At 41.7% G+C, this 26,428-nt stretch overlaps 1 protein-coding gene across 1 annotated transcript in view; it reads right to left on the minus strand.

The window, feature by feature from the left end:
* Window positions 1–26,428, minus strand: part of LRP2 (LDL receptor related protein 2) — a 145,462-nt gene that overhangs the window by 91,979 nt on the left and 27,055 nt on the right. Inside the window, 13 exon segments of the mRNA XM_079974771.1 lie at window positions 483–685; window positions 2,621–2,827; window positions 4,125–4,348; window positions 5,488–5,657; window positions 6,708–6,836; window positions 9,075–9,194; window positions 9,757–9,900; window positions 10,918–11,034; window positions 11,863–11,976; window positions 12,090–12,200; window positions 18,892–19,008; window positions 21,261–21,383; window positions 23,191–23,298. Coding sequence (XP_079830897.1) covers window positions 483–685; window positions 2,621–2,827; window positions 4,125–4,348; window positions 5,488–5,657; window positions 6,708–6,836; window positions 9,075–9,194; window positions 9,757–9,900; window positions 10,918–11,034; window positions 11,863–11,976; window positions 12,090–12,200; window positions 18,892–19,008; window positions 21,261–21,383; window positions 23,191–23,298 — 1,887 coding nt within the window.

Consider the following 26,428-nt stretch of genomic DNA (forward strand, 5'->3'; position numbering starts at 1 on the left):
TGAAATTAAGTCTCCTGGAGATCTACCACCACAGTCCCTCAAGTGTGCAGTGATGTCAGAGCTGACAGTACTGCTCCCTTCGACGTCAAGGATGCGACCAAACCAACAAGGAGAACAGCTCACATGCAGCCCAAACTGCTAGATGCATGAAGTATCTCTTGTCCTGCATGCTGTTGTAATATTCATTGGGCTCCTTCTTCCCTTACAAGTGCAAAGATTCCGTTACGTCGGAGATGGGGAGCCCAAGGGCCTCCAAGTCCTATCCGTCACAGATGGCATGGTCAATGGTAAGGCTGCAGTTTAGCCAGACATGCCTTACATCTGTATTTTATTCTTTGAAAGCTTCAAGGGAATAAAGCTCACCCATGCCAAGCATTCGTACAACGCAGTTATCACAACTAATAGCCAAATCTACGGCATCCAATTGCACCTTCAGCCATTTTAAAGAGGCTACTTCCCTTTGGCTCCCTCATTTGACTTACCATAGGGCTGCCTGAGAGCATGATAGACTGTCACTCCATACGGACGCAAGGAAGACTGATAAATAACTTGTGGGTTAGAATCCTCAAATTTATTAGCTTTCATCACCGCCATCTTTGTCCAGTCAGTAAAATACACATTGTGTTCAAAAAGGCTTATTCCGTAAGGATGAGGAATCAAGGAGCCTCCGTGAGCTATTGTTCTCCTGTTTGTGAGTCAGAAAGAATTATTTTTCATTAACAAAATCTGAAAATGAAGACTTATAGTCAGGCAAGATCAATATTACATTCCATCTCTGGTTAAGGTGGCTTCACAAGGGATTTAGCAACTGACTTGCGGAATCATAAACAAATACGCACACTGAGGGTCAAAGAAGAAAAATCATAGAGGAGAAAAATACTGGGATGATGTAAAATTGAAAAGACTGAACAGGACATCAAGGAAGGGTTATAAGGGGGTGGTCAACTAGATGAGCATTTTTTTTTAAAAAAAAGGAAGAAATTAAAGAGCTCAAACCAATAAAACCAATTTAACTGCTTTACTGGATCAGATTAAAGGCATCCTGTTCTCACAGCGTTGAAACTGAAGACTATGGGGAACCCACAAGCAGAACCTGCACACAATGGCACACAATTGTATGCTTACAATTCTCAGCAACTGTTCATAATAATAATAATTTTATTATTTATACCCCGCCCATCTGGCTGGGTTTCCCCAGCCACTCTGGGCGGCTTGCAACACATATTTTTAAAAATTGTAAAACATCAGACATTAAAAATTTCCCAATACAGGCCTATCTTCATGTGGCTTCTAAAAGTCAGATACTGTAGTTAGTTTATTTCCTTGACATCTGATGACAGTGAGCACAACCATCAGGACTAGTAGCTATTGATAGCCTTAATGGACTTTGGAATTGATTGTGGCATTAATTATGAAGCAGGGCTATTGGCAGATTCACACCAAACATTTAAAGCACATCTGCCATACATTTGAAGTATGTGACTTCCCCCAGAGGATCCTGGAGAGTGCAGTTTTTCCCTCACAGAGCTGAATCTCCCAGCATCCTTACCAAACTACAGTTCCCAGAATTCTTGAGGGGGGGCTGTGTGCTTTAAATGTGCATTTGGGTGTGTGCTTTAGCTGTATGTGTCAGACGAACTGCTGCTGTACTATATCCAAACGAATCGAAACTTTTGCTTAAAAGGGCATTTTTTAATGTTATCTTAAATATGCTGCTTATACCGAAGCATCTCATTTACTTTTATATTAATAAACTAGCAACTGTTCCTCTCTGGAAGGAATGTTACATCTGAAGTTCCAGGCAGCAATAAGTAACAGGCTTTTTTATCTGAAAGGTGGGGGAGACTATTCTATTTGCGTTCCTGTTTCACTAGACAGTGGAAATGACCTTGAAAAGTCCAGATTACAAGGAAAAACAAAGATAGGACTTTAAAATTAAGTTCTCCGCTGTAAACAAAAGGAGCAAATGGGATGGAAGGCGCTGTGTGGGTGCCAACTCCTTGGCATCCAGAGTTGTGCAGAGTTGTGTACAGTATTTAGGGATTGACATTTCCAGGAGGGATACAATCATCTCAAGATCAACATTTGAAGCCCCCAAAACCATTCCCTTCCCCTACCCAAGAATATGCAAATTGACATGGGCGATGAAATAACCTTCTGCACACCTACAAATACTAAGGATTAACACAATATTCTTATCCTTATTCTCTCCTATCAATGCATGCAACAGGGAGAGCCTACCACTTTTCTGTTAATAATTTAGCCCAGGAGTTGCCAGCAGAGTCCTTCAGATGTTGGTTGACCACAGCTCTTATCAGACCAAGCTAGTATGGCTAATGGTAAGGAATTATGGGAGTTGCAGCCAAAGAACATCTAAGGTTAGCTACCTCTGGCCTTTTACTGCTCACAGATCCAGGGACAGTGGTGAATATCTAAAAAAAATCCCAGATGTTTCATAATATAGTTTCAAATATTTACCCATCTGCTTTATAATCCTGTGTTGATTTAATGGAAATCCATCACACACAACTCTCATAAACTGTTAGGAAGATTATCATTGGAACAAGTGATAGTACAAATAAATTACCAACTAAAAATATTGATTAAAACTTCTTCCCACCTCTGCAGTCCATCGTAAGTTACAGTTTCGATGTAATCAAACCGGCTATCCACCCAGTAAAGTCTCTTTGATACAATATCCAAAGTTATCCCAGCAGGCCAGCCTAATTTTGTTTTAACCAAGTCTAGGCGGTTTGTTCCATCCATGAAGGCTCTTTCCACTTTCGGGTCACCAGAGAGACTATCCCAGTCTGAGAAAAATAAATAACTATAAAAGGAAAGAAGAAAAGAAAAATCCACTGAGTGCCTCTCAGTCTTCACAGAAATACTAAAAATAGTCTTGTGGCACCAGACCAGCCATTCTGCTCACTGGCCAGGATAGGACACATGAGGAACTAGGGTCAGTGTATGTGTTACACCAGCCACCAAGAAATGCAAATTCTTACTACATCAGTCCCTCAAACTGCATGGAGGAGCTCCCCAGTAATGCCCTCTGTCCCATGCAGAACCATTGCAATGAGAAGACGATTCCCAGCATCTTATGCAAGCTGATTTAGTGTATACAGTGGCCTAACTACAGCAGAGACCAAGGCCCCAATCTACTTACAACCAGTTGATTAATGTAGATTGCCTAAAGCAACAGAACTTTAAGGATGCGTCTGTCAGATGGATATATCTTCTAAACTTGAGCAAGCTAGATATCAACTAAGTTGTCTTTCTCATCAACATATGTATAGTTATACTAAATCTCTTTGTAAGAAGACATTTCTAAGTAAGGTCACATACATACCATACCTGTGAAGTTCATGGCTTCCTCCAAAGAATCCTGGGAACTTTAGTTTCTCCATGAGCGGTGGGAATTGTATCTCTGTGAAGGGTAAACTATGGTCCCCATGATTCTTTCAGGGAAGCCATGTTCTTTGAATGCATGGTCTGCATGTTGATATGAGAGATAACTAATTATCACTATCTCCATTTTTATGTTCACACCCATCTTTCCCAGGCACTGATTCTGCAGCAAGTACAGTGGTACCTCGGGTTACATCCGTTTCAGGTTACAGACTCCGCTAACCCAGAAAAAGTACCTCGGGTTAAGAACTTTGCTTCAGGATGAGAACAGAAATCGTGCTCCAGCGGCACGGCAGCAGTGGGAAGCCCCATTAGCTAAAGTGGTGTCTCAGGTTAAGAACAGTTTCAGGTTAAGAACGGACCTCCGGAATGAATTAAGTACTTAACCAGAGGTACCACTGCACTAAGAAGGTGCCTGCCATCTCCTGCCACAGACATAAACACAGTGAGTTGCACCATATTTCTTCCTCTTCTCTTGGATTCAGCAAAATGTTCCTATCACCACTCTTGTACTGCTGCACCGGAACACAGTTGTTACGGCAGTGAACAAAGGAATGTAAAGCAAAATAATGCAATTCTGCAAGAGGAAGAGAACACAGAGCTGAAAGCTCTATACCATCATCCGTTCCTATTTATTCCACAGTCCATGATATTTCAAAAACTTTATACAGTTTACAAACAGAAGGGATTCTGTTTAATTCAGCATTATATCTTACCCAACAGTAGGATCGACAGCTATTCCTCTAGGGTTTCCCAAGCTTTCAGCAATAAGAGTTACTCGATTAGTTCCATCCAAATTTACCATATCAATTCTGTTGACACTGGTTTCTACTATATAGAGCTTGTTGTTAATCCAGTCCACAGCTAGGTTTTCAGGTGTGTCGACTGAAACATTTAAAACTTCATGGATTTCTGAGCCATCAATGCCAACTGAAAAAACCTGAAAGTAAAGTTTGAATTACAATGGTGAGGTCTTTGGACATTTAGAGCCCACTCTGAATACAGGTCTAGAATCAGCAATCAAACTTTTGTCTGCACAGACCACTTGAAATTTGTTGAGTCCCTTAAATTATTTTTCTGCCTGTTGCAGCAATTGTAATGTGCTGTATTAGATGCTGTGTGGTTTTCACTGTATTTCACTGTATGTTTCTTTTATTTCTTATATACTGTATTTTATTGTAAAGCAATTTGAATTCCATAGAATTCAATACAAGAACAGAATAAAATACAACACGATATAAAAAACAAAAGAAGAAAAATACAATTAAAAATCAATATGAAGACTGAATGTGATGGATGTGCCATCTCCCATCTTCAACCACAAATGCACAGACATGTCATGGGCAGATGTTCTCCACATCACTACTAACAATTTGTTCTGAGAGACAAATCCTTCCTGCTCCCAAATATAGGTTTTTTTGTGTGTTTTTTTTAGTAACTGGACAGCAGAATATTTTTAAGGGCATTTGCAAGGCAAGAGAAAAAGCAACTTGTTCTTCTTAACTCATATTCCCTATCTTTTTAAAGTAATTACTCTTGAACCATTTGGATTTGAAGCTGAATAGACCTTTTGGATTATATGAACTTAATATAAGCAATGCATAAAAGCAATGGAATAAAATATTGGCCCATAGCACAACACACTGTCAATATTTCTTACCTAGAGCTCAATTATCTGTAATATACTTTAGGAATATTTGATTTTTATCTCCTCAGAGAACACAGTACTTTCACATTTTAAATGATCAAGTTTCAAGAAATTGCAAAGGAAAAAATACACTCAGTTTTGAAAGAATGTCTACTATTTCTCTTAATTAGGTTTTTGGACTCCATTTCCAATCATATTAAGAGTTGCTCAAGATAGTACTATAGCATAATAGCGTGCTTTGTTTGATAAATCACATGTAAGAGCATAGCTTGCAAGTGCGGTCATTATCATAAAACCATCTCAAAGTTCGTTTTTGTTGGGAAACAAAGGAGGGCCCTGCATCTGTTCCGAGAAATGAAAAGTTATCAACACATCCTGCTCTTGGATCCCTCTGCTCCAAAAATGCCATTTTGCTCGACATTTCAACCTACCTTATCTTGCACTGTATCTGTCCAAAATACTCTACGCAGCTGAAAATGAAAGTCCACACCGACGGCGACTCCACGGTTCCGGGATCGGACTAGAGTCTGAAAACTGCGTCCATGAACATCTCCAACCAGCAAATCACGGCCATTAGAAAAAATAACTGAGGCAACTCCAGCTGAAAGAACAGATGGCATTAATGTGCCATTTCTTGTGCAGTTGGGCATTAGCTAGAAAATTACAGAAAGGGTGCGTAACGACCAATGGTTAACTGTGACAACTGGGTGTACCACCAGCCTATAAAATATTAACTTATGGGCATACCTATTCCATACATTTTCTAGAATCTGGTTCTCTATGGCAACCCCAATATTAAGGCCCAATTTACACATGAAACAGAGGGTCATGATTCCCAGATTATCTAGATAATGGTCTATACAGTTATCTGCTTGTATGAACAGGTATTCATGCGGTTTGTATCATAGCCCTATTCCGAACATTTTTCATTTTCTATTGCTTCTTAGGTCAAGACACAACCAAGACCTAATCCCACCACCACCAGTTCATACAGGTAACTAACTATATTGCAGAAGTGCCCATATGGTTACACATTGTGGGAGAAGTCACATAACTGGTTTAACATGTAAACTGGGTCTCACTCTCTGCCCAATTTAAAGCACCTGCCCAATTTAAAGCACTTTTAAGCATCACCTATTTCTGTTGTGGAGATAAATGCACATTTAAGAAAGCTGCCACATGCTGAGCCGGACAACTGGTCCATCTAGTTCACGCTGGAATTTCTTTCTGGAGATATAATAATGGAATGTGGAACCTTCTGCATGCAAACCATAAGTTCGGCCACTGAGCTATGGTCTTGTTTAAACCTCTCCCATCTAAATCAATGGGACTTAGAAATCCTTCGTGGCGGGGGGGGGGGGGGGGGCGTGTCTTTGTTTTCATTACTTGGTGAAGGATGCTGGAGGGACTTGCTGCCTGGACTTTCAGCAACAACTGGCTAATAGGTAAATAAATGGTGCAGGCAGTGACAGCAAAGTGCTGGGAGGCCTTGCAAAACTTTAAGCATCCTTGCATTACACTCAAGGGCATTCTATTTATCACAAGCATATAATCGGCTTTCCTTTCAAGCACCTGCGAGATGACAAAATAATGTTAGCTTTCAAAGCATCGCTCAAGGGAGAAAGATCAGCTCCCAGAGCTACTGGCTTACATGAGGTATTGGCTCGGCAGTGGCGGTGATGCTCCAAGACGTAACCTTCTGCGCAGTGACACCGATGGTGGCCAACGCGGTCTTCGCACACTTGGTCACAAATGCCCCACGTCTTGCAGTCGTCAAAGTCTGTGACACAGACAAGATTGCAGACATTGCCAAGCACATTCTGCTCACAGAATTCATCACTTTATTTCTGCCTATTTGCAGAAGTCCTATCTTACACAGATGCACATGCTTGCTTACTAACAGAAAGATGCCCATCAGATTCAGATGTTATAAACACATGCCTCTTCCATATTTTCCAGAAAAATACCCAAGACTTCTGAGAGTATTTTGAGTAAGGGGTCCACAGGACACAGCAGCAGCAGCAGCAACCACAACACCCAGCTCCTCTATGTGGTTGCATTAAGTTTCCATTCTCCTTAAACTCACCCCAGACTGATGCCCATCTTTGGAAAACCACTGCCTTGGCTAAAATGTGGGCTGCCATTTAATAAAGATGGCACAGAGTAACTATATGAGGCAGCATGTAATGTAACAGGTGGGACATTGGGTTTGAACCCAGGTTTCAAGTTTCAAGTTCAAACACTGGCTTTTGCTGCCCAGCCATGAAACAAACTGGGTGTCCTTTTGCAAATCACAACTCCTCAGTGCTCAGTCTACCCTGATCAAAATGAAAAAGAGATATATCAATTTATATGCTCAAATACTTATTCAAACCAATCCCAAGCACTTATTTTACAATAAAAACTCACAGCAACTCTAAATTAAATCAGAGGTAAGGTAACTTGCTCTGTGATTTGTGAAAACCACCTTTCTTAAAATGATGGGGACCGCAATGTCAGTAGCTACAAGAGACTTCACAAAACCATGCTTTAGCAGAAGGGATAGGTCTAACCAATTTTTTTTAAAAAAAACAATTGTGTGTTTTTATTAGGGGTTTTTCAGCTGCACTACAATCTTAACAATGAAGCAAATCATCTAAGTTTTCTCTTCTGACATTTCAGAAATCACCTTGAAGCCAGACGTGCCTCTTATTCTCTCATCTCACAACATTTATAACAGGAGCAAGCAAAAATCAGATTATTGACACTAATTTGGACTCGGCTTTCAGCATTAGAAGATTAAACTCCTCCATCTCAGAAACTGTAAGGACAACTGAAATTGGATTACTTTGCAGGTGAATGGCTTTTCGTTTGCAGTCTGAGTAAGGCAGAATGAAGAACAAACCAACAGACAAAGGTCTAGTCCTCAGGGAGGATGGGCTTGTACCACTTTAGACAGGGAAGCTCCCAAATTTGCATACTCCTTCAAACAAACAAAATTATCCACACATAGAAAAAATAGGCTGACAGGAAGAAGACTGGACTGAACGCCTTCTTCTCTGCTAGCTAGTTTTCTGAATGATGGAAGAACATTCAGCTGTCTGAGAAACCCTCCTTCCGCCATCTATAGTCTGAAGTGGTACTGTCAATATGCACCTTAAGAGAACTAGGTCAAAAGGTAATGGAGGATTACACGACCTTATTGTTCTAACTTACACCTTTAAGCATCACACACTGCAATACTCTGCCTTGTCACGCATGCAGAAAGCCCACTGCTTTCACTGGGGCATCACCATATATATAACTGAAGACAAGAGTAACACAACAAGCGAAAAAGGCAAGTAGAAAATCACGGGCTGTGCCATACACTGGAAAGCAAGCTACCATTTTTCTTCTGCTGCATTCGAAGCCCCACATTAAAGTCCCACGAATACCTGTTCAGATATGGGGCACAGCTCCAGTACTAACACAGTATCCCTGTCCAACAGAAATTCACACCACCAGAAATGCATTGATCTACTATTTGGCAAAATGCAAGCTCAACCACCCCATTGATACTTGTCAAAATGGTCTTTATTGGGAATAAAATGATTTAAATCATTCATGCTTCGCGACATCTGACACAGCTTGTGTACCTGTATGTTTCTGGAAAACATTTCTATAGATTATGAAGAAATATCATGCAATCAGATGGTCACTGGTGTTCTTACATTCCCATCAACAAAACTATGAATAACTTGGAAAGCATTATAAACATCTCAACAGGTTCCACATTAATAGGGGTGTTAAGCAAGGTTTTGCTGAGATGTGTCAAGTAATGGTTATAAAACAGGCAAGCTTGAAGTTAAAATGCATGAAACTGATTGCTATCAGGTAATCAATCAATGGGTTACAAAAGCTGAACCCGTGAGTCACTGTAACAAAAGAAAAAATGGGTAGTAGCAATAGCTTTAGAAGATTGAAAGTTCTTAACATCCATGACAATTGTGGGGAGGAAGTTAATAGAGGGACAATCAATATCTCAACATTCTTCACTTACCAATGCAGGTGCGGCTGTCATTGCTGCTGATTATGTATCCTGCAGGACAATAGCATGTTCCTCCAGAAGGGGAAGAGTGACAGCGGTACTGGCAGCTCAACGCCGCACAGCGAGATATGTCTGCCAAAAACAAAGTCATTTTGAATATCACCCTTAAGACACAGTATGAGCCGCTTGGTTCTGCAAATTGAATCGTACAGGTATTTTGTCACACACACAAACACACACACAATATCTGTTTCAGCAAACAGGGAACAAATGGGGAACCTTAACTATAAGCCAATGTGTGCACAATACAAAGACATCACTTGGGAAATGTGGCCATTTTGCACCATGAGCTCATCCAACAGCTATGCTCAAACACATAACTACTAGTGTGCAATTCAAGCTTAGGAATCGCACCCCAGTAGTTATGTGTTGGATGATTCCAGGTAAGCATTCATCTTAGGGGACCGCCACTGATCTCTGTAGACAAATCATACTTAAAATTATTGAGCCGACTTTTATGTGGAAGAAGCATTGCAAAAAATCAGGAATAGTGTCCCAGACTTTGTGAATGCAAGTTAAACAAAGTCTTGCTCCCTTTTCTTCTTTCCAATACTAGGTTCTCAGAGATGAACCATAGTTGCCTAGATGGCAAGACTGATCCTTCCATACACTTTTGCATGTGCTATTTACTCACTGCAGTGTCTGCCTGCAGTTATGTTTGTTTCATCTTCTCTGCCTGGACAGTCCGGAGTCCCATCGCAGACTTTGCCAATTGGAATACACTGTCCTGACAGAGGGCAGGCCCATTCACCAGGGTAGCATTCTCGATGCCCGCTCTCTAAGGAACAGAAGAGAGAATCATTACACAATATCAAATAGTATTTCAGGTTTGAAGAAGCATTTGTTATTTTGAGGGGTGGGGTTGTCATTAGCTATCTGAGCTATAGCATAACTAGAAAAGCCTCCATCAGCCAGTCTTTTACTTCTTTCTGCCTCTCTCTTTCAGCTTCATGGTACTTAAGAAAACAAACTTTTCTATTATTTCCAGAGACCAATTCACACATTATGCAGAAATGAACCTGGGTTTGCCTCCAATCACAGCTCCTTGATATGCCTGCTTGTAAGATATTCCACGTTTGCAAATCGTTATCACTCATAATCACACATTGTATGTTGAAACATAAACTTAAAATGCTCTAAGTACAAATCTAACAAATCAAATGGATGAAGTGGCTTCTGTTTCTGCAGGGGGGAAAACAGTATGGCAGAATACAGGCTGAATTTTAAAAATACTGAGAATGTGTGTGTAATGGTGGAACTCTTACTGATTTCAGAAACATCTGTCAAGTTGAACAAGGGATAAGTAACTGGGATGGCATATAGGGCCTCATGTTCTTCTGCTTTAGGACAGCCTGTGGTCACACCATTTGGACAAATATGTCTTGGGTTCCACATACATATCTTTCTAACTAGGAATTAGACATTTCTGGCATGTATTATGCGTTTTGTGGCAGACAGATTTTTTTTTAAGGATCTTGTCCTTTAGGTGTATATTATGATTTCATCACTTACCACATTGTCCCACTAAAGCACCCTGAGTTTAAACAAAATCTCTGATATTACATCTTGAGCGCCAATGTGCAGTTGAGGATTGATACGTCATAGTCTAATGTTCTGGACTGAACTTGGTAACAAAAGCTACATATTGCTTTAAAAATGGACATTGTAAAAGGGGGTGAAAAAATATGGCAAGTTATCTTCTACCTGCATTCGTGTAAATCGTCACCCAGAAGGGGCAGGAAAGTCATATTTGCAAATGTCACTACTTTTGAAGTCAGTTTGTTTCATTGCTTACCGCATCCTATTTCATCTTCATTATCTTCACAGTCATCATCTCCATCACATATCCAGCTCTGATGAATACAGCGACCACTTGGGCAAGTGTAGAAATTCCCTTTACAAGTTGCATATGCTGAGGAAGAGAACAGCAAAAAATAATAATAAAGAATTCCCCATATGCCAAACTTTTCACACTACCTCTCTGGATTCTAGATATATGTACATGGAAATAAAACTTGCTGGAGCAAGCTCAGACCACCAAGGTTTGGTGCACAATGCTTCTGCTGCCTTCTTAACTTCTTTCTTTTCTACCAGGCCTGCAAGCAGGAGCACGGACAGCTGAACTGGATGAAAGCAGTAGAGCACAGCAGGCCAGGAGGGGACCCACAACCACACATTACAAAGGCAGGAGAAAGACTGTCTTTAGGAAAGAAGCAGAGGTGCCTTATATTCCAGCCCTCAAACAAATCTTCCTTCAAAGAAGCTACCTCCAAGAGCACAGAGTGGAGAACATCCCCAGTATTTCTAACCTACCGTAAAGCAACAAGTAGGAAGAATTTTTGTCCCATGTTACTGAGCTCAGCTATGTTGACAGAGATATGTCCCATCTAGGGATTTCAGTAGCGGGGCATCATCAATCTTCAGTGTACATGCGCGCGCACACACACACACGTTTGAAATGGTCCAGGTTTGAGTGAACCTGCTCCACTGCGGTAAAACTCACAGGTACGCTGTCCAATATTCTAAACAGTACATTTCATGCTTAATTCAAGCTCAGCCTCTAGGTCAGGTATGGGGAAGCTGTGGCCGTCCAGATGCTGTTGAACTCAAATTCCCATCAGCCCCACTCAGAATGGCCAAGGATGATGGGAGTTGTGGTCCAACAGCAATTGACGAGCCACAAGTTCCCTATCTCTGAGCTGTAAAGTAGTGAAAGAAGCCCAGGTGAAGACTGACGTACTGCAAGAGTTTTCATCGCTCCTGTCTCCACAATCATCATCGTGGTCACAAACAAAGGCTCGGGGGATACATTCTCCATTTCCACACTGAAACTGGGCATTGGAGCATCCACGAGCTGAAAAGAAGGAAAAACACATGAACATGGCCTAGAAAGAAATGCCAGCATTTTGGTTATTATGATCAAGCACACCAGTTGAATCCTCCATGGTGGGCATATGCAGTACTTACTGCAGTTGGTTTCATCAGAGGCGTCTCTGCAGTCCACATTGCCATCACAGCGTTGGCTTGCATTAAAGCATGCTCCATTGGAACACGATAGCTGATCACATGTTGGGTACTCTGCAAGGGGAAAGATGCTTTACTCTAATGCATCAGAGGAAGTAGTTAGGCTGTACATCAGCAACGGTGGCAGATGGACTCCAGCTTCCATCAGCCTCAATCACCATGGCCTATGATCAGAGATCTTTGGGAGTTGTGGTCCATCATCATCTAAAGCAGGCATAGGCAACCTTCCTGCTTCCAGACGTATTGGACTACAATTCCCATCATCCCTGACCACTGGTCCTATTAGCTAGGGATCATGGGAGTTGTAGGCCAAAACATCTGGAGGGCCAAAGGTCACCTATGCCTAATCTAAAGGGCCATCTATTCCCCTTCCAGCTGTTCATTGTGTCACTTAATTTTGCTTTCATTGTTGCTTTGTGAAACATCCATCTTCGTCCTTCTTTGCCACTGAGCTCTTGAATCATCCGCCAGTTTTCCCAAGACTGCAAGCAATCTATGAAGTTTGCTTGGGCATTATTTGCTTCTTCCCCAGAACCAAAACCAACCCAAGACATTTCACTGTCTGTGACAGAGCAGCAAATGGCAACTGAGTAGTGATTTGCTAACTAACGAACGGCAAAATTTCACAATGCTCAAAATCAGCTGCCCGAGGCAGCAACCTCACTCTGCCTAATGGTAGGGCTGGCCCTACCCAGAACAATCCTAGGAAGTGTTTGGGGGAAAGTGCTTGTGCACGCACTCACTCCTACTTCTCTCAGCACCACAAGAAAATGTGATTGACCAAATGGAAGATCTCACAGTGTAGGATCTGCTCTCACCAACGAGTTTAAAATTTCTTTAAATACAGCTCCCCATGTTCAGATGACTGGGGGAATTCAGATGTTGTCATTCACTTCTTATTTCTGGTTCAAGCTTTGCAAACAAAGGGTACCTGCAACTGCAGAGCTGCAGAACCTCTAGACCTATAACTACGATAGCATTGTTTCCCCTTAATCTTTGCCATAGTTCATTAACTATTACTATTTTAATTCACTTGAAGATTTTTATTTCAGCTTTATTTTTAAAGCACAGTTTTTTGTTCCAACGTTTCCTATTGTGTTTCTAAATGAAGCAACAGTAGTAAAACCTTATGAGCCCAGGGCAGGATAATCATCGGGGACAGCTGGTCATTAGGGGCTAATGGGATTAATCTTGACAATATTGTAACAGCTGCTAGCTGCTCCAGAGACAGTGGCACATATATGTGGTGTTGTAGACAGTGCAGTTGAAATGCTTCATGAACACATTCTTCGACCAATCTTCAACCTGGTGTAGCTGAAGGCTCCAGCTACTACAGCATGAAAACCACGGGGAATGCTCAACATGCCCCAAAAGTGGGAAATGCCGGCAGTGATATTCCTTTGCCATTGATGATGCTTGGATTTGTGCCTGGTCCTAGAGACCATCTACAGCAGCAGCAGAGGAGGAGGAACAAAACACCCACGATTTCAGCAGCATGCACCAGCACACTATGTGTCAGCCATAGTTTATTTGGGCATCAGTTGGCGTTCTGATTTACATAGCAAAACTGTGTTGGCCCAACCACAGTTTCCCTACAGTTTAGCAGCACAGCGCAGAAGCAAAATAGTAAGTCATAGTTGGTGCATTAAGATGCTTGTCCATAAAAATGGCAATTACAGGCGTCAAGAAATCAGGTTAGGGTTGGGTTGTATGGAGGCAGAATGTGTACTTTCCTGAGCTAGTAGGATGCATGTAAGGTAAGTCTGAACAGGACTGTAATAATAGCTGCTACAATCTTCAAAGACCTGGCGTTTTAGAGTTTCAGAGCTTCAGCTGGGGTGGGGAATAGGGTTGAAGCTTGGTTACATTTTGTTAATAGGAAAGCATGAAAGAAATATGGGATTAAAAATGGCTCCTATAAAATTAAGGGAAAATTTAAGTGTAAGGCAATTAGACCCACACTTTCTATACTCTTCTGCATGCTTTCCTTCTACATTCTTCACAATGGTTTTATCTGAAATGTTCTTGAGAGAGAAGCCAGGATTCTAAATCAGAGCAATGCATTTATGTAAGTGGAGAAAACCATTATTTTTATGAAGCAGAAACACTAATTAAATGGACTGGAGCTGAAATACTGGTCTGATGTTTATCTTAGCCTTTGCATGGGTAGTTTTTTCTTGCTGTTAATCCCATTAGCAGTAAAATGGGCTGTGGCCTTCGATCTGCTTGTTCCATTTTACTTTGCCTGTAACTGCAGAGCATTGTGCATTTGACCAATCTCTTAAATATCATACCTCATTCAGAAACATTGTTTATCTCCTGCACAGTTAAACCTACCTCCAGCAATGCCAATTGCCAAATAGAATAAAGGCTCTTCAAATTCTGCTGGAGAAACCAAATTCTTTATGTCTTTATTTTCAGAGTTGTTTCAACAGCAGCTCGTTGCCTTAAAAGTTCTAATCCAAAGCTCTCCTCGTCTTTATTGGGTGACAGTATTTTCGTTCATGGGTCCCATTCTTTAATTCTGACTTCAAAGCACTGCTATTTATCTTTACTTCTATCGAACATTATAGCTGAACCCAGTCCACTGGCTTTTGCAAGAGAATTTTATACAGAAGCTAGTCACAGGCAGTCACATGCCTCATGACATTGGGGACATTTTTCTACAGGGATTTTGCAGAAGGGGTGTACGTTGCTCTATTAGTGAACCCTATTAAATGGCCTTGATGCATCAATAAATCTGTGTAGACAGATCTTTCCAGGGCTGAAGATCCTGCCACATGAAAGATTCTTTGAATGGAGTGTGGTAAAAGAGAGCTATGAGGGGCTCATATTGTTTGTCACTTTGTCCACATTGTATGCCCTCCAAAACATTAGCACACTTTTGCTATTCGCTGCCATTAGGTTTCCCATAATCAGTGCCATGCTCCTATCTTTAAGACCCCACACTAACAGGCACCTCCCTTCTGTTGATTAAGAAGGTTTGTCAACACCAACCCTTTAATTAGTCATAATGACTGTTGCTGAAAGATATGAAGCCTTCCCTCAGTCCAAGGCTGAGTCTACCACTCTGTAACAATCCCAGGATTTATTGGTCCAAGGATTACTAAACGGAGATCAGGCATTAACCCTGGGTCTCCCACACTGCTGTGCAAAACTAATCACCTTAAAGCAATGACAGGCCCACTTAACTGATTTGGCTGAGAGCGGGCTTTAAAATTAAACAGAGAACTTTTGAACTTTTACACTTTAATTTTCGTGCTTCACTGACAAAGTTTAGCAAAAACTACAGCATTCAATTAAATCCACTGACTGAAGCATAGCCAACCCGGTGCCCTTCATATGCTGCTGGACTACAAAGCCACTTCTGACGTTAGGAAGAGGTGGTGTTGCGGGCTTCACGACCCCAACACACACGCGGGGCTGGCTTCCAGCCCCGCACGAACAGGGGAATCCGCGGGCAGCGTCATCTCCCAAGCCAGCCAATCGGCTGGCTCGGGGGCGTGGCTTGCCTCATTTAAGGCAGGCGCAGCCCCGGGATCTCCCTCTTTGGGTCCCCGCAGCTGGTAAGGTTTTCCCACCCGCCCGCCCTTTAGGTTCCCTTTTGACCTTGCTATGGACCTTGGTTGGTCGCCGTTAAAGGGCCTGGTATTATTATTATTATTATTATTGGTAGGAATTTTTTCCACTTGGCAAATTGGCACCGGCCATTTGGTTTTTCGCGTACCTCGTAGTTAATCATCACAATTCACTTGGTTTTGGTGGTTAGGTATTGGTAGGGGTATTGTTATGCAGATCTGTTGTGGGGGAGGAGCGCCATCACCTCCCCCAAATATTGAAGGGTAGTCCAGTAAAGGATTCCAGGGGACGTGGCCTCGTCCGAAGCCTATGGAGGCCAGGGCCTAAAGCGCACCCCCGAGTGGTGACCCCCGGGGGAGTCCCTAGTTGATGTGCATCAGCAGGGCTCCCTCTGCTGGTGTTAACCCTTCCCAGTCTTCAAGCAAGCAGTCTGAAGCCGGATAGTCTGATAGGACCAATGCCTAAGCCGATACCGCTCTTTACCTGTAACCAATAAAGTTGTGGCCTAATTTTGCCCATTAATCTTAAATATCTGTGTCACGTGTCTTTATTTCTGCTGGTGGGAGGCGGGAACTCACCACACAACTCCCATCATACCTCACCATAGTCTATGCTGGCTGGGGCTGATGAGAATTGCAGACCAAAACACCTGGAAGGAACCACAGTGGCCTAATTCTGCTGGATAAATGAACTGTCTCTAAGGCACGTTGATGAGAAATTGTTCTTAGAACTCACGGAAATGGTGAATGGAAATCATTATTGGAAAGTCATTATTGACCAGAGGGAAGAAAAACCTTTATCACAGCACTATGAGGATATCAGGGAAGGAAGCAGAATGTGGCAAGGAAGGCAGCAGAGATGCTGCCCATTCATAATACATCTTTCAGAAGTTCCACAATTAATAGTTATGTTCCTATAGACTACCTTTGTCTACAGTTTTGGGAAACACAGAGTGGTTTGTCCAAACTAACATCCTTAAGGTTCCACCTTTGGTCTAATGTACGTACGTAAATTGTTTCACAGAAATACGACACACAATATTGTTGTTGTTGTTTGTCATACCCACTCTGGTGGTTAACACTGCTGGGTAGGATAACAATAGGCAATAAGCCATGGTACTCAGAGCCCATGTTTAATAAGCAAATGATGCAAGCAGATGTCCATGATTACACTGTAATCTCCATAAGCTCTCTGCTGCTCGTTTCTTTTTAGCCAACTCTTGTAATGACTAGCTGGGCTGACCCTCATTTGTCAATCAAAAGGGTGGAAATCACAGATGGTGTGGAAACAATGGGAAAGAAGTTAGTTTGGACACATCCACCCAGAGACTTAATCATTAAGAAAAGAAGAAACAAAAACATGCTTTCAAGTAATCAAGTTTTCCTCTACCAAATGCACATTAAAAACTATTTTCTCCTATAAGGACCACACTTGCCAAGATATGAAACTTCTTTCCAGCCCTAGTACTTGGCTCCTTAAACCACTGGCATACTCAGTCTTTGAAGTTGTCTGTGGTTCTGTTACATGGAAAAATTCCAAGCTGGCTTGTCTTGGATGCCATTTATTCCAGTTTGTGTCTGAACCGCTTACCGTTTTGGAGACGTCATTGATTTTAGCGAATGAAAGGGATAAAAAGCTGTTGGCTCATCATAAACATGATCTTTCCTTGTGCAAGCCTTTCAAATGTTTTTTGCCTCATAGATAAAGTTGCAGCCCTGGGTTTGCTGATGTTGTTGGGCTACCACTAACACCATCTCTGAGCTTTGGCTGAGGATGATGGGGGTTGTAGTCCAACAACAGCTGGAGATCCAAGGTTTGAAAATGCTGAGCTAAGGGGATGAAGAGGACTACTTTCTTTTCCAGCTTGCCCTCCCAAGTACTGAGGCCATGCTATATGTTCACAGTAGTTCTAAAAATATATATTAAATACCACTACAGATGAGTTTCAACGTCTAGCTTCAGCTATTTTATGGATATCACTTGCTACAGATGCAGAACTCATGGCAAACACCATCTTCTATGTATGAAATACTATCACCAAGCACTACAAAAGTGAGTATCAAAACAGGAATGGCAGGCTGATGTGGCTGGTGCTCACCACCTGACAACCACAGGTTCCAGCATCCTATGTTTACTTTGGCCTAGATTTTGTTACCTACTTCCGGAGAAAACAATATGTGGTTATGTCCTAGGCAGGTGGGGGGCACCTGTCTCACAATCTGTTTCATGGCAAAACTAATTCACTCTCAATATCTGTCAGGTATGCCAGAAAAGCAAACTTGAGAGTAGCTTAAAAGTACAATAAGCATCCCTTTGAAAAAGGCAGCCTCAGACCTGTGTTATAATTAGACTTTTCTTACACAACATTATCATTCAACAAGGACCCTTCAAGAAGGACTCTACACAGTGACAGCGGACACAGCAGACTGGTTTTGCTCTCTACTTTCTGGCTCCTATACACCTAGTGCTTTAGCACTTCTACATGACTCCCAGTGCCTTCTCTCAATTTCTGTATCAAACTGGGAAAGAAGCATTTCGCTTTCTGTAGCCCAAATAAAAAGTACTTGATCTTCATTTGAATAATGGGGTTCTTTGAAATGTTTGCTTTACATCCAAAATTCAAAGTCCATAGATTATGTCAAGGATGGGGAAACTGTGCCCCTCCAGAATATGTTGCTTGACTACAACTCCCATCATCCCTGACCCCTGGCCTTGCTGGTTGCAGTTGATGGGAGCTAGAGTTCAACACTATATGGTGGGCCCCACCTCTGGCTAATATGCAGGTGTCCCCAACTGTACCTTTCTGCATATACTTGTTTTTCCAAACCAAACTGCTTATGCTAACTTTGGGCTGTTATCTCTTTGTTTAGCATCAGAAAAGAAGAAGGGAGGGAGGGAGGGAGGGAGGGAGAGGGAGAGAGAGATTCTTACAAACCATACCCCACAACATAGCAATAATTCAGGTAATAAGTCTTAAAACAATGTAGCTGTTATAAGAGCATCAACACTAATCCATGAAAGAATCTGCAAAGAAATTTTGATAACAAGAAGCATATTGTGGCCATTTCTGTCCATCAACAAACCTCTTAATCTTACAAATTGATTAAAATGCCAGCGAGACAAGGGATGAAACCAAATCTAGTGCTAAAGATTGAAAAGTACTCACGGCAGCCTCTCTCGTCCGTTTCATCTGTGCAGTCTTTGACTCGATCGCACCTGTATTCTCCTGAGATACACTGTCCGTTTGTACATGTAAACTGCTGACTGGAGCATGTTCGCCCAGCTGCAAAACACAGTTTGCTTAGAAGTGCATCACTTATACAGAGAGAAAAAATATTACTTTTTCGTTTGAAGCTGTTTCTTATCTCTCTCTGTATCCCTTTTTTTTTTACTTTATTCTATTTTCTACTATGTATTTTGTAAAATGGTTTGTCTGTCTGAGGTGGCAGAGGCAGTCTTCTTCTACGCTTGATATTGGGTGCCATTTTGGATCAAGATGGCAGACCAAGCCATTGCAAACAGCACAGATTTGGAAGGCTCTGAATATACTGTTGCCAAATCTGGTGTGATGGTTCCAAACTGCGCCAATCCGGATGCCTCCGAAGATGCACTGTCGCCCAATTTCGTGTTATGCTTGCAAACTCGATTCCTTTATGAGGTGGTCCAAGGACTTATCAGTCACTTCTCTCCTCAGTTTTATCACAAAAGATAAAACACCAGCTGGAGGAACACCTGCTGCCACCATGCCTACTGCAAAGGATGCCCTGCGAATACTTGAATTATGTGTCCTCACTCTCAGAACAAAAATTGAACAGGGAAAAACAACGCTGTCACTATGGCTCTGTTGTAAGCAGATGGATTCACTTTGAACATTTCAGAGCCTTAGAAGGGATTTGCAGTCATATTTCTCATGAACAAATCCAAACAAAGTGCAGTTGGCTGCGGCCATTACTTATCAACTATCACTGATAAAATCCTTCAGTCATAAAGGTAAAGGTAAAGGGACCCCTGACCGTTAGTCCAGTCGCAGACGACTCTGGGGTTGCGGCGCTCATCTCGCTTTACTGGCCGAGGGAGCCGGCGTACAGCTTCCAGGTCATGTGGCCAGCATGACTAAGCCGCTTCTGGTGAACCAGAGCAGCGCGCAGAAACGCCGTTTACCTTCCTGCCGGAGCGGTACCTATTTATCTACTTGCACTTCATGCTTGTGAACTGCTAGGTTGGCAGGAGCAGGGATGGAGCAACGGGAGCTCACCCTGTTGTGGGGATTCGAACCGCCAACCTTCTGATCAGCAAGCCCTAGGCTCTGTTGTTTAACCCACAACGCCACCTGTGTCCCCCTTCAGTCATAGGAACCCGCTAAACATCAGCCTGAAGGAGAAGAATGAACAACCCCTGTTCACTGTGGTGCAATGGCCAGGTGAGAGAGATGCTGCTGTAACAGTAGGTTTCCTGTATCAGAAGAAGGTTGGACTAGACTGTCTTTGAGGTCACTTTTAACACTTATGGTTCTGTGAGTGGATGGAAAGAGTAACACTGGGCTACCTTTTGTGAGTGTCCAAAGTGTGGCTTGCTCTCTAGTACAATAGTTGGGTGACCACACACAGCAAGCAACAAGTGCATCTTCCTGAAAATGACTCGAAAACAGAAGCAGGACTTTGCTTTACAGCCACTTCCCAAAGGTCTTGAGTTAATGTGTAGACGTGCAAAACTAAAGCAAGTGTCATGATTTAGTCCAGTGATGGCTTAGAAATGCCTGGATTTTGCCCTTTACTGATTCCTTAGTAGATGTGTAACTATTTGTGGCAGTAGCCCCTAGTCAAAGGGTGATGAGGACAAAGAACAAGGTGAGCTTGTCTTTCTCTTCTAGAGCGTGCTAAAAATAATAATAATCTGAAAGTCTTATCCTTGGTCAATAGTCCAAATCTTGATCTGCAGCACAACTGGGGAAATTAGTTCCCAGAAAGTGAGTATCTGAGCAGAATTTGGGTTGGCTTAGCAATTCCCGTAAATAACATGAGCACAGGGAAAATTTGAATATTGTCTGAACATAAACCCACAACAAGCCCTCCTGGACCCTAAACTTCAGGGCAAGTAATTGCACTTCTTTATCCATCCAAATGCATCCTAGCAACTCTTGTGAGATTAGTTGCTCTTCTTCCCATTTCACTATGTTTTGGATTGAATTTATGATTGCACTGTTAAGGTCCCTAAAACGAAGTCCAAAGGTTAGCTTCTTTCCACAAAAAGTCTTAAAGCAACTTACAAAGATAAAAACCCACAACCCACCCATCAACAAAGGATTGAAAGGTCACTTAATGGGTAAAATAGGATGCCACCTTCTATCAGATTGGACCACTAGTCCATCTAATTCACTATTGTCTACTCTGATTGGCAGGAGCTCTCCAAGGTTCAGACTGGAGTCTTTCCCAGCTGTACCTGGAGAAAACGGAGATTGAATCTGGAACCTTCTGTATACAAAACATTCGTGCTGTACAACTGAACTATAGGAGTCGCTGCTAGTTCATAACTTACGACATTGTTGACGTTCATCAGAGCCATCTTCACAGTCTTCTTCATCATCACATACCCATGGCAGAGGAATGCACTCTCCGTCGCTGTGGCACTGAAACTGATTTCCTTCACAGGTGGGATGTGCTAGTGAGGATAAGCAAATAATGTTTGAAACCACCAGCTTGGATGTTAGGTAAATAAAGAGATTTAGCTACTAAAATGGCTTCAAGTCTTAACAATATGCTCTTGGTGCAAGTATGCTAGCTTTGTCATGCCATTTGGCTGGGCTAGACTGGAAGACACCTTTCCGATGCCACAGTAACGGAGACAAAAACTTTAATTTGCCTCTGGCAAAGTTCTCCAGTTTTATCCTCAGTTTATCTTAGAAACCAGTGGTGGTCTCTAATAAGGAAATACAGCCACACTGTCAATGTCAACATACGTAAGTCAAACAGGTGCATGAGGGAGCAGACATCATACTCAACAGATGTGTGTTACAGTCCTGGAATACCCAGTTCCAGAGAGTCCTACGAATACCAATTCCCTAAACATACCATGGAGGGATGGAAAGCAACTTCCTTCTCTTCTTAAACCTTAAATACCTCCACATTCACTATGCCTGTCTTATTCTGACTTTAACTGACTTCATATTGCATCTCTTCTCAATTAACACTTCATGTTACCACCTAGCCCTCATTGTTGACAACATTTTATAATCCAAGAGACATGGGAGACTGTAAGAGAAAGCCAAAGCAAAACAGACCCAGAAGGAAACATATATAACAGTCTTAATCACTCAGTTGATTCAACCAGTCAACAGACCTCACAATAAGACCTAGACATCCATTATAAGATCAGATAACTCTACTGACTGGAGGGTAAACATGGTTACATTTATTTGGATAAAGTCTTAGCTTGAAATTCTAAGTTCTGCCGATAAACAGAAGACTCACATCTCTGCATCTCAGATGAAGCTCTCTCTCCTCCCTCTCCCAACAGCTCTGCCGTCCAATCCACAGCTACCTCTTACAAATGGGAGTTATGGGTATTCCATTACATAGCTTTTATCTGTCATCCCACTAGGGTTAAGGAAACAAGGGCTCCTTTTCCTCCCTCAGTACCCCCAGTTCTCTAAAATAAGAGAGAGAGAGGAGGAGGATGCTCCCATGTGGGTGTTGACTTTTATATAGAAGCACTTATCAACCAGTACTCTAACATGACAAATTCCATTTACTGTTTTACTCCTTGAATTAGTAGTCTTTCCCCCTTATCTCAGTCCAACTGGAGGCATGTCAAGCCACCAGCTTCAGTCCACAAGCTAAATAAAATCACTTAAATAAAATCTATAAAGTTGTATGATGACATCATGGGGCAATTGTAGAGTCCATCTGAGAGACTCCACAACCAGCCACCAATCCAAATAAGGTTCTACATCTCCTTTTTCTATGCAGCTCCTCTACAAACATTGTGCTGAGGTCCTCCATAGTCTCCAGCCATTCAGTAAGCACTCTCTGCTTCCTTGCAATTCTCAGCATAATTGTAGAAGTGCGGCAATGCTCACTATGCCACATGCTAGAAGAAGGTGGAAAGTTTGAGAGGCTACAAGGGTAGGGGTGGTTAAAGTGCCTTCCACACAAAAGTAAAAAACAGCCTTGCTGGGTCAGACCAAAGGTCTACCTGGTCCACCATTCTGCTTCTAAAGATGACTAGCCTGACTAGACCTGACTATACACAAGCAGAACACAACAACAACAGTCTCTGGGCAGGAAAAAAATCATTTAATTATTGTGGCTTAACAGCCACTGGTAGATCTATCCTGTATTAATTCATCTTCTTTTTCTAAATCATCTAAGCTAGTGGCCATTACGCTAATAGCAACGGCTAGATTTTATTTTATTTTTTAGCACAGGGCATGGGTACACACATTTTGAATGAGCTTAATTTCACTTACGGCAGCCAGCTTCATCGGAGTCATCCGAACAGTCCCTTGCTCCATCACATCTCCAGTCGGCGGGGATACAGCGTCCATTTCCACAACGAAACTGTCCACTTTCACACCCTGAAAGCAAGCAATACAGCTTGTGTCCTTACTTTTGTATCAAACAGCAAGTACAGTGGTACCTCTGGTTGTGAACGGGATCCGTTCCGGAGGCCCGTCCGCAACATGAAAAGAACGCAACCCGCAGCAGTGCGTCTGCGCACACGTGGGTTGCGATTCGCCGCTTCAGCGCATGCATGTGATGTCATTTTGCACATCTGCACATGCGTGAGCAGCGAAACCTGGAAGTAACCGCGGACGTAACATGTGGCATGACTGTAGACAATATGGCTATCTTCAAACACAGTCTTAGAGAATGCCCCGCCACACATAAAAAGGCTGAATTCTGTTTTTAGTAGTAGACCAATGTGATTTCACACAAGGCAGCCACAAGTCAAACCATGTAAACACCAAACCAGAAGTTATCTACCTGCTCATATTTTTTTAATAATGACGCCCACTACTGCTGTGTTGAGAAGCCAAAAAGCACTGCGACAAAGCTAACATTACAGCAAGCGTTGAACCCATTTGTCACAAATAATCCACACACTTCTATTTTAAAATATAGTGTCATATTCATGAGATGTGTTTGGACCATGCCTTTAGATCCTCTTGCAGAGAGATGAGATCTAGGAATCTATCTACCAGTGACGTTGGGAATGGTTTTCTATGGCTGGAGAGCCATTCCTTCGTCTTAACTCTGTCCATACAGATGGTTGTAAAGCTGCTATAGGAATGCACAGTCCAACATTGGTAATTTTTATCTCTTCACATGCATTTATCCAGGTACAGAAGAAGCCTTCAACCAGTGTATTTCAAAATACCACTATTACATTTATCTGTTATGAAAATGTCATTATATGGTATAAAAACGTGGAAAATCGTTCTATCCAGTGATGTGTAGAAAAAAATTCAAACAAATATTTTTCCATGGAAATCTTTCCATTTTTAGAAATGCATTGTTTCTTTTTAAAAAATCTATTAGTAACATAATGAAAGGAAATAAGATGTCAAATTTGGCAACTGGAATGGGCAGAATACTGGTGCAAATCTAAAAGATGTACAGTGGTACCTCAGGTTAAGTACTTAATTCGTTCCGGAGGTCCGTTCTTAACCTGGAACTGTTCTTAACCTGAAGAACCACTTTAGCTAATGGGGCCTCCAGCTGCCGCTGCGCCGCCGGAGCACGATTTCTGTTCTCATCCTGAAGCAAAGTTCTTAACCTGAGGTACTATTTTTGGGTTTAGCGGAGTCTGTAACCTGAAGTATATGTAACCTGAAGCGTATGTAACCTGAAGTGTATGTAACCCGAGGTACCACTGTAATTCGTTTTTTGAGAAGGGTTTTGTGTGCTGGATTATTGCTAAGGCAGCAGGAAAATACTTTAGTAATATCACAAGGTGGGTAAGCAATGCTGTTGTAGGAGAGATTTGTTCTAAATTAACAAGGCAGTGAAAATGACAGGCAACTGGATAGCTGTTCGCTATAAACACGTTCAATCAAGTCGTGTTTCATGAAGTTTCAGAAAGGATGACAGTTCAAAGGGCAAAAAGCAGCAGCAAAAAATAACCTCTCTCATCGTCTGTCGGACCAAACAAAATCTTGTCTCGTCTTATTAACCAAGTGTTAAAAAATTACTTATTTCCAATTACAACTCATCGGAAAGTAACTCATGAGAAACAGGCAATGCCAGTAAATCCTTGAACTCACAATGAGATAAACAGACAACAGATTATCTAAGCTCCGACAGAAAAACCAGGCATATCACCGCTCATAAACACAGCTAAGTGATGCACTCCTTTGGTGTATACCGTAGGCAAACGGCTTTACGTGAGGAATGTTCAAATCTGATTGTCTGGTAGTGACATGCTGATTTATAATGTATCCTACAAATGGTCAGATATTTCGCTTGGATAAATGGTGGTACCGGGTGGTACAGGAACATGTACACCCAAATACCTTCTAGACTAATGCATGATGGTGGTTGGTGGTGCAGGTCTGGGGTTGGTGGGGCAGGTCTCTTATCAAGTACCTTTAAAAGCACAACAACCTCCCTTGCAAAAAATGCCCCGAAGGAATGTATAAATGCATGCTGGAATCTCTGGCCCTTTGATTGAATTCTGCCCTGCAAATGAGAGAATCTTGGGGCTAGTTAAAAAAAAAACAACAAACCTGAGCTGTTAACAAAGCAAGCAAGAAAGAAAATTACAAAGTAAATGGTGCGTACGTGAAACAAGCAAACAAAACACCGCATTTACTCATTTAATATAGCACAGGTATTGTGTATGCATTGCGATTTTAGGAAGCACGCTGCCCTACAATATATGTGTCGCACAATTCCATTTAAGAATAACATTGCCGTTTTTTCAAAGTGGAAAACAGCAGGATTAATTACTAAAGCTTAATGGAATAATAGTAACCCTTACAGTCATTCTAACATTACCCAAAAATAAAAAATAAAAAACCCAGCCATTCATATCTACACACAGTTGGTGTTGTAGCAATGCCCGCTTGCACAATTCATCAGCAGACCTACTATAATTCACTTAATTATAGCATGAGTCTTTCCAAACGTAATCTTCTCTGCTGGCTTATTCCATGAATGCTGCAGCCTCAAACTATGATTGCACAAAAGCAAAACAGCCTGGCACATGGGTGATTTTATGCTTTCTATTCACTTAGTAGTCACCTACAAAAAAAAAAAAAGTATTCTGTTAAGCTGGAAAGGGTCCTTTGAGGTGAGAAATGAAGGCTAGTAATCAATAGTTTAAACGTTTTTTGTCACAAACGGGCTTAAATACATGTTTCACCTGTGAACTAGTAAGCAATAAATTGCAGTCAAAATGTAATTTAGCAACCACAGCCATTTATGCCTATGATATACTCAAAATTTCAGTACAGTACAACTAACCTAGATAGTGCAGATATATATCTACATTGTAATTATAATCCATAATTAATCTATTTTCTGTACACTGCCTTGTTGCTGCACACGAAAGACACCACAGAAATCTTTTCATAAATGCAAATAAAATTAATACAAAAATTGACATTGTGATAAAAATCATTTTCCCTACAACAAAAACTGATGACCTTCTCGATCTGTCCTTGGTAGTTGAGAATATAATTAATAACATTTTCTCATATTTTG

This window comes from Podarcis cretensis (assembly GCF_951804945.1).
Source record: "Podarcis cretensis genome assembly, chromosome: 1".
Lineage (NCBI taxonomy): Eukaryota > Metazoa > Chordata > Lepidosauria > Squamata > Lacertidae > Podarcis > Podarcis cretensis.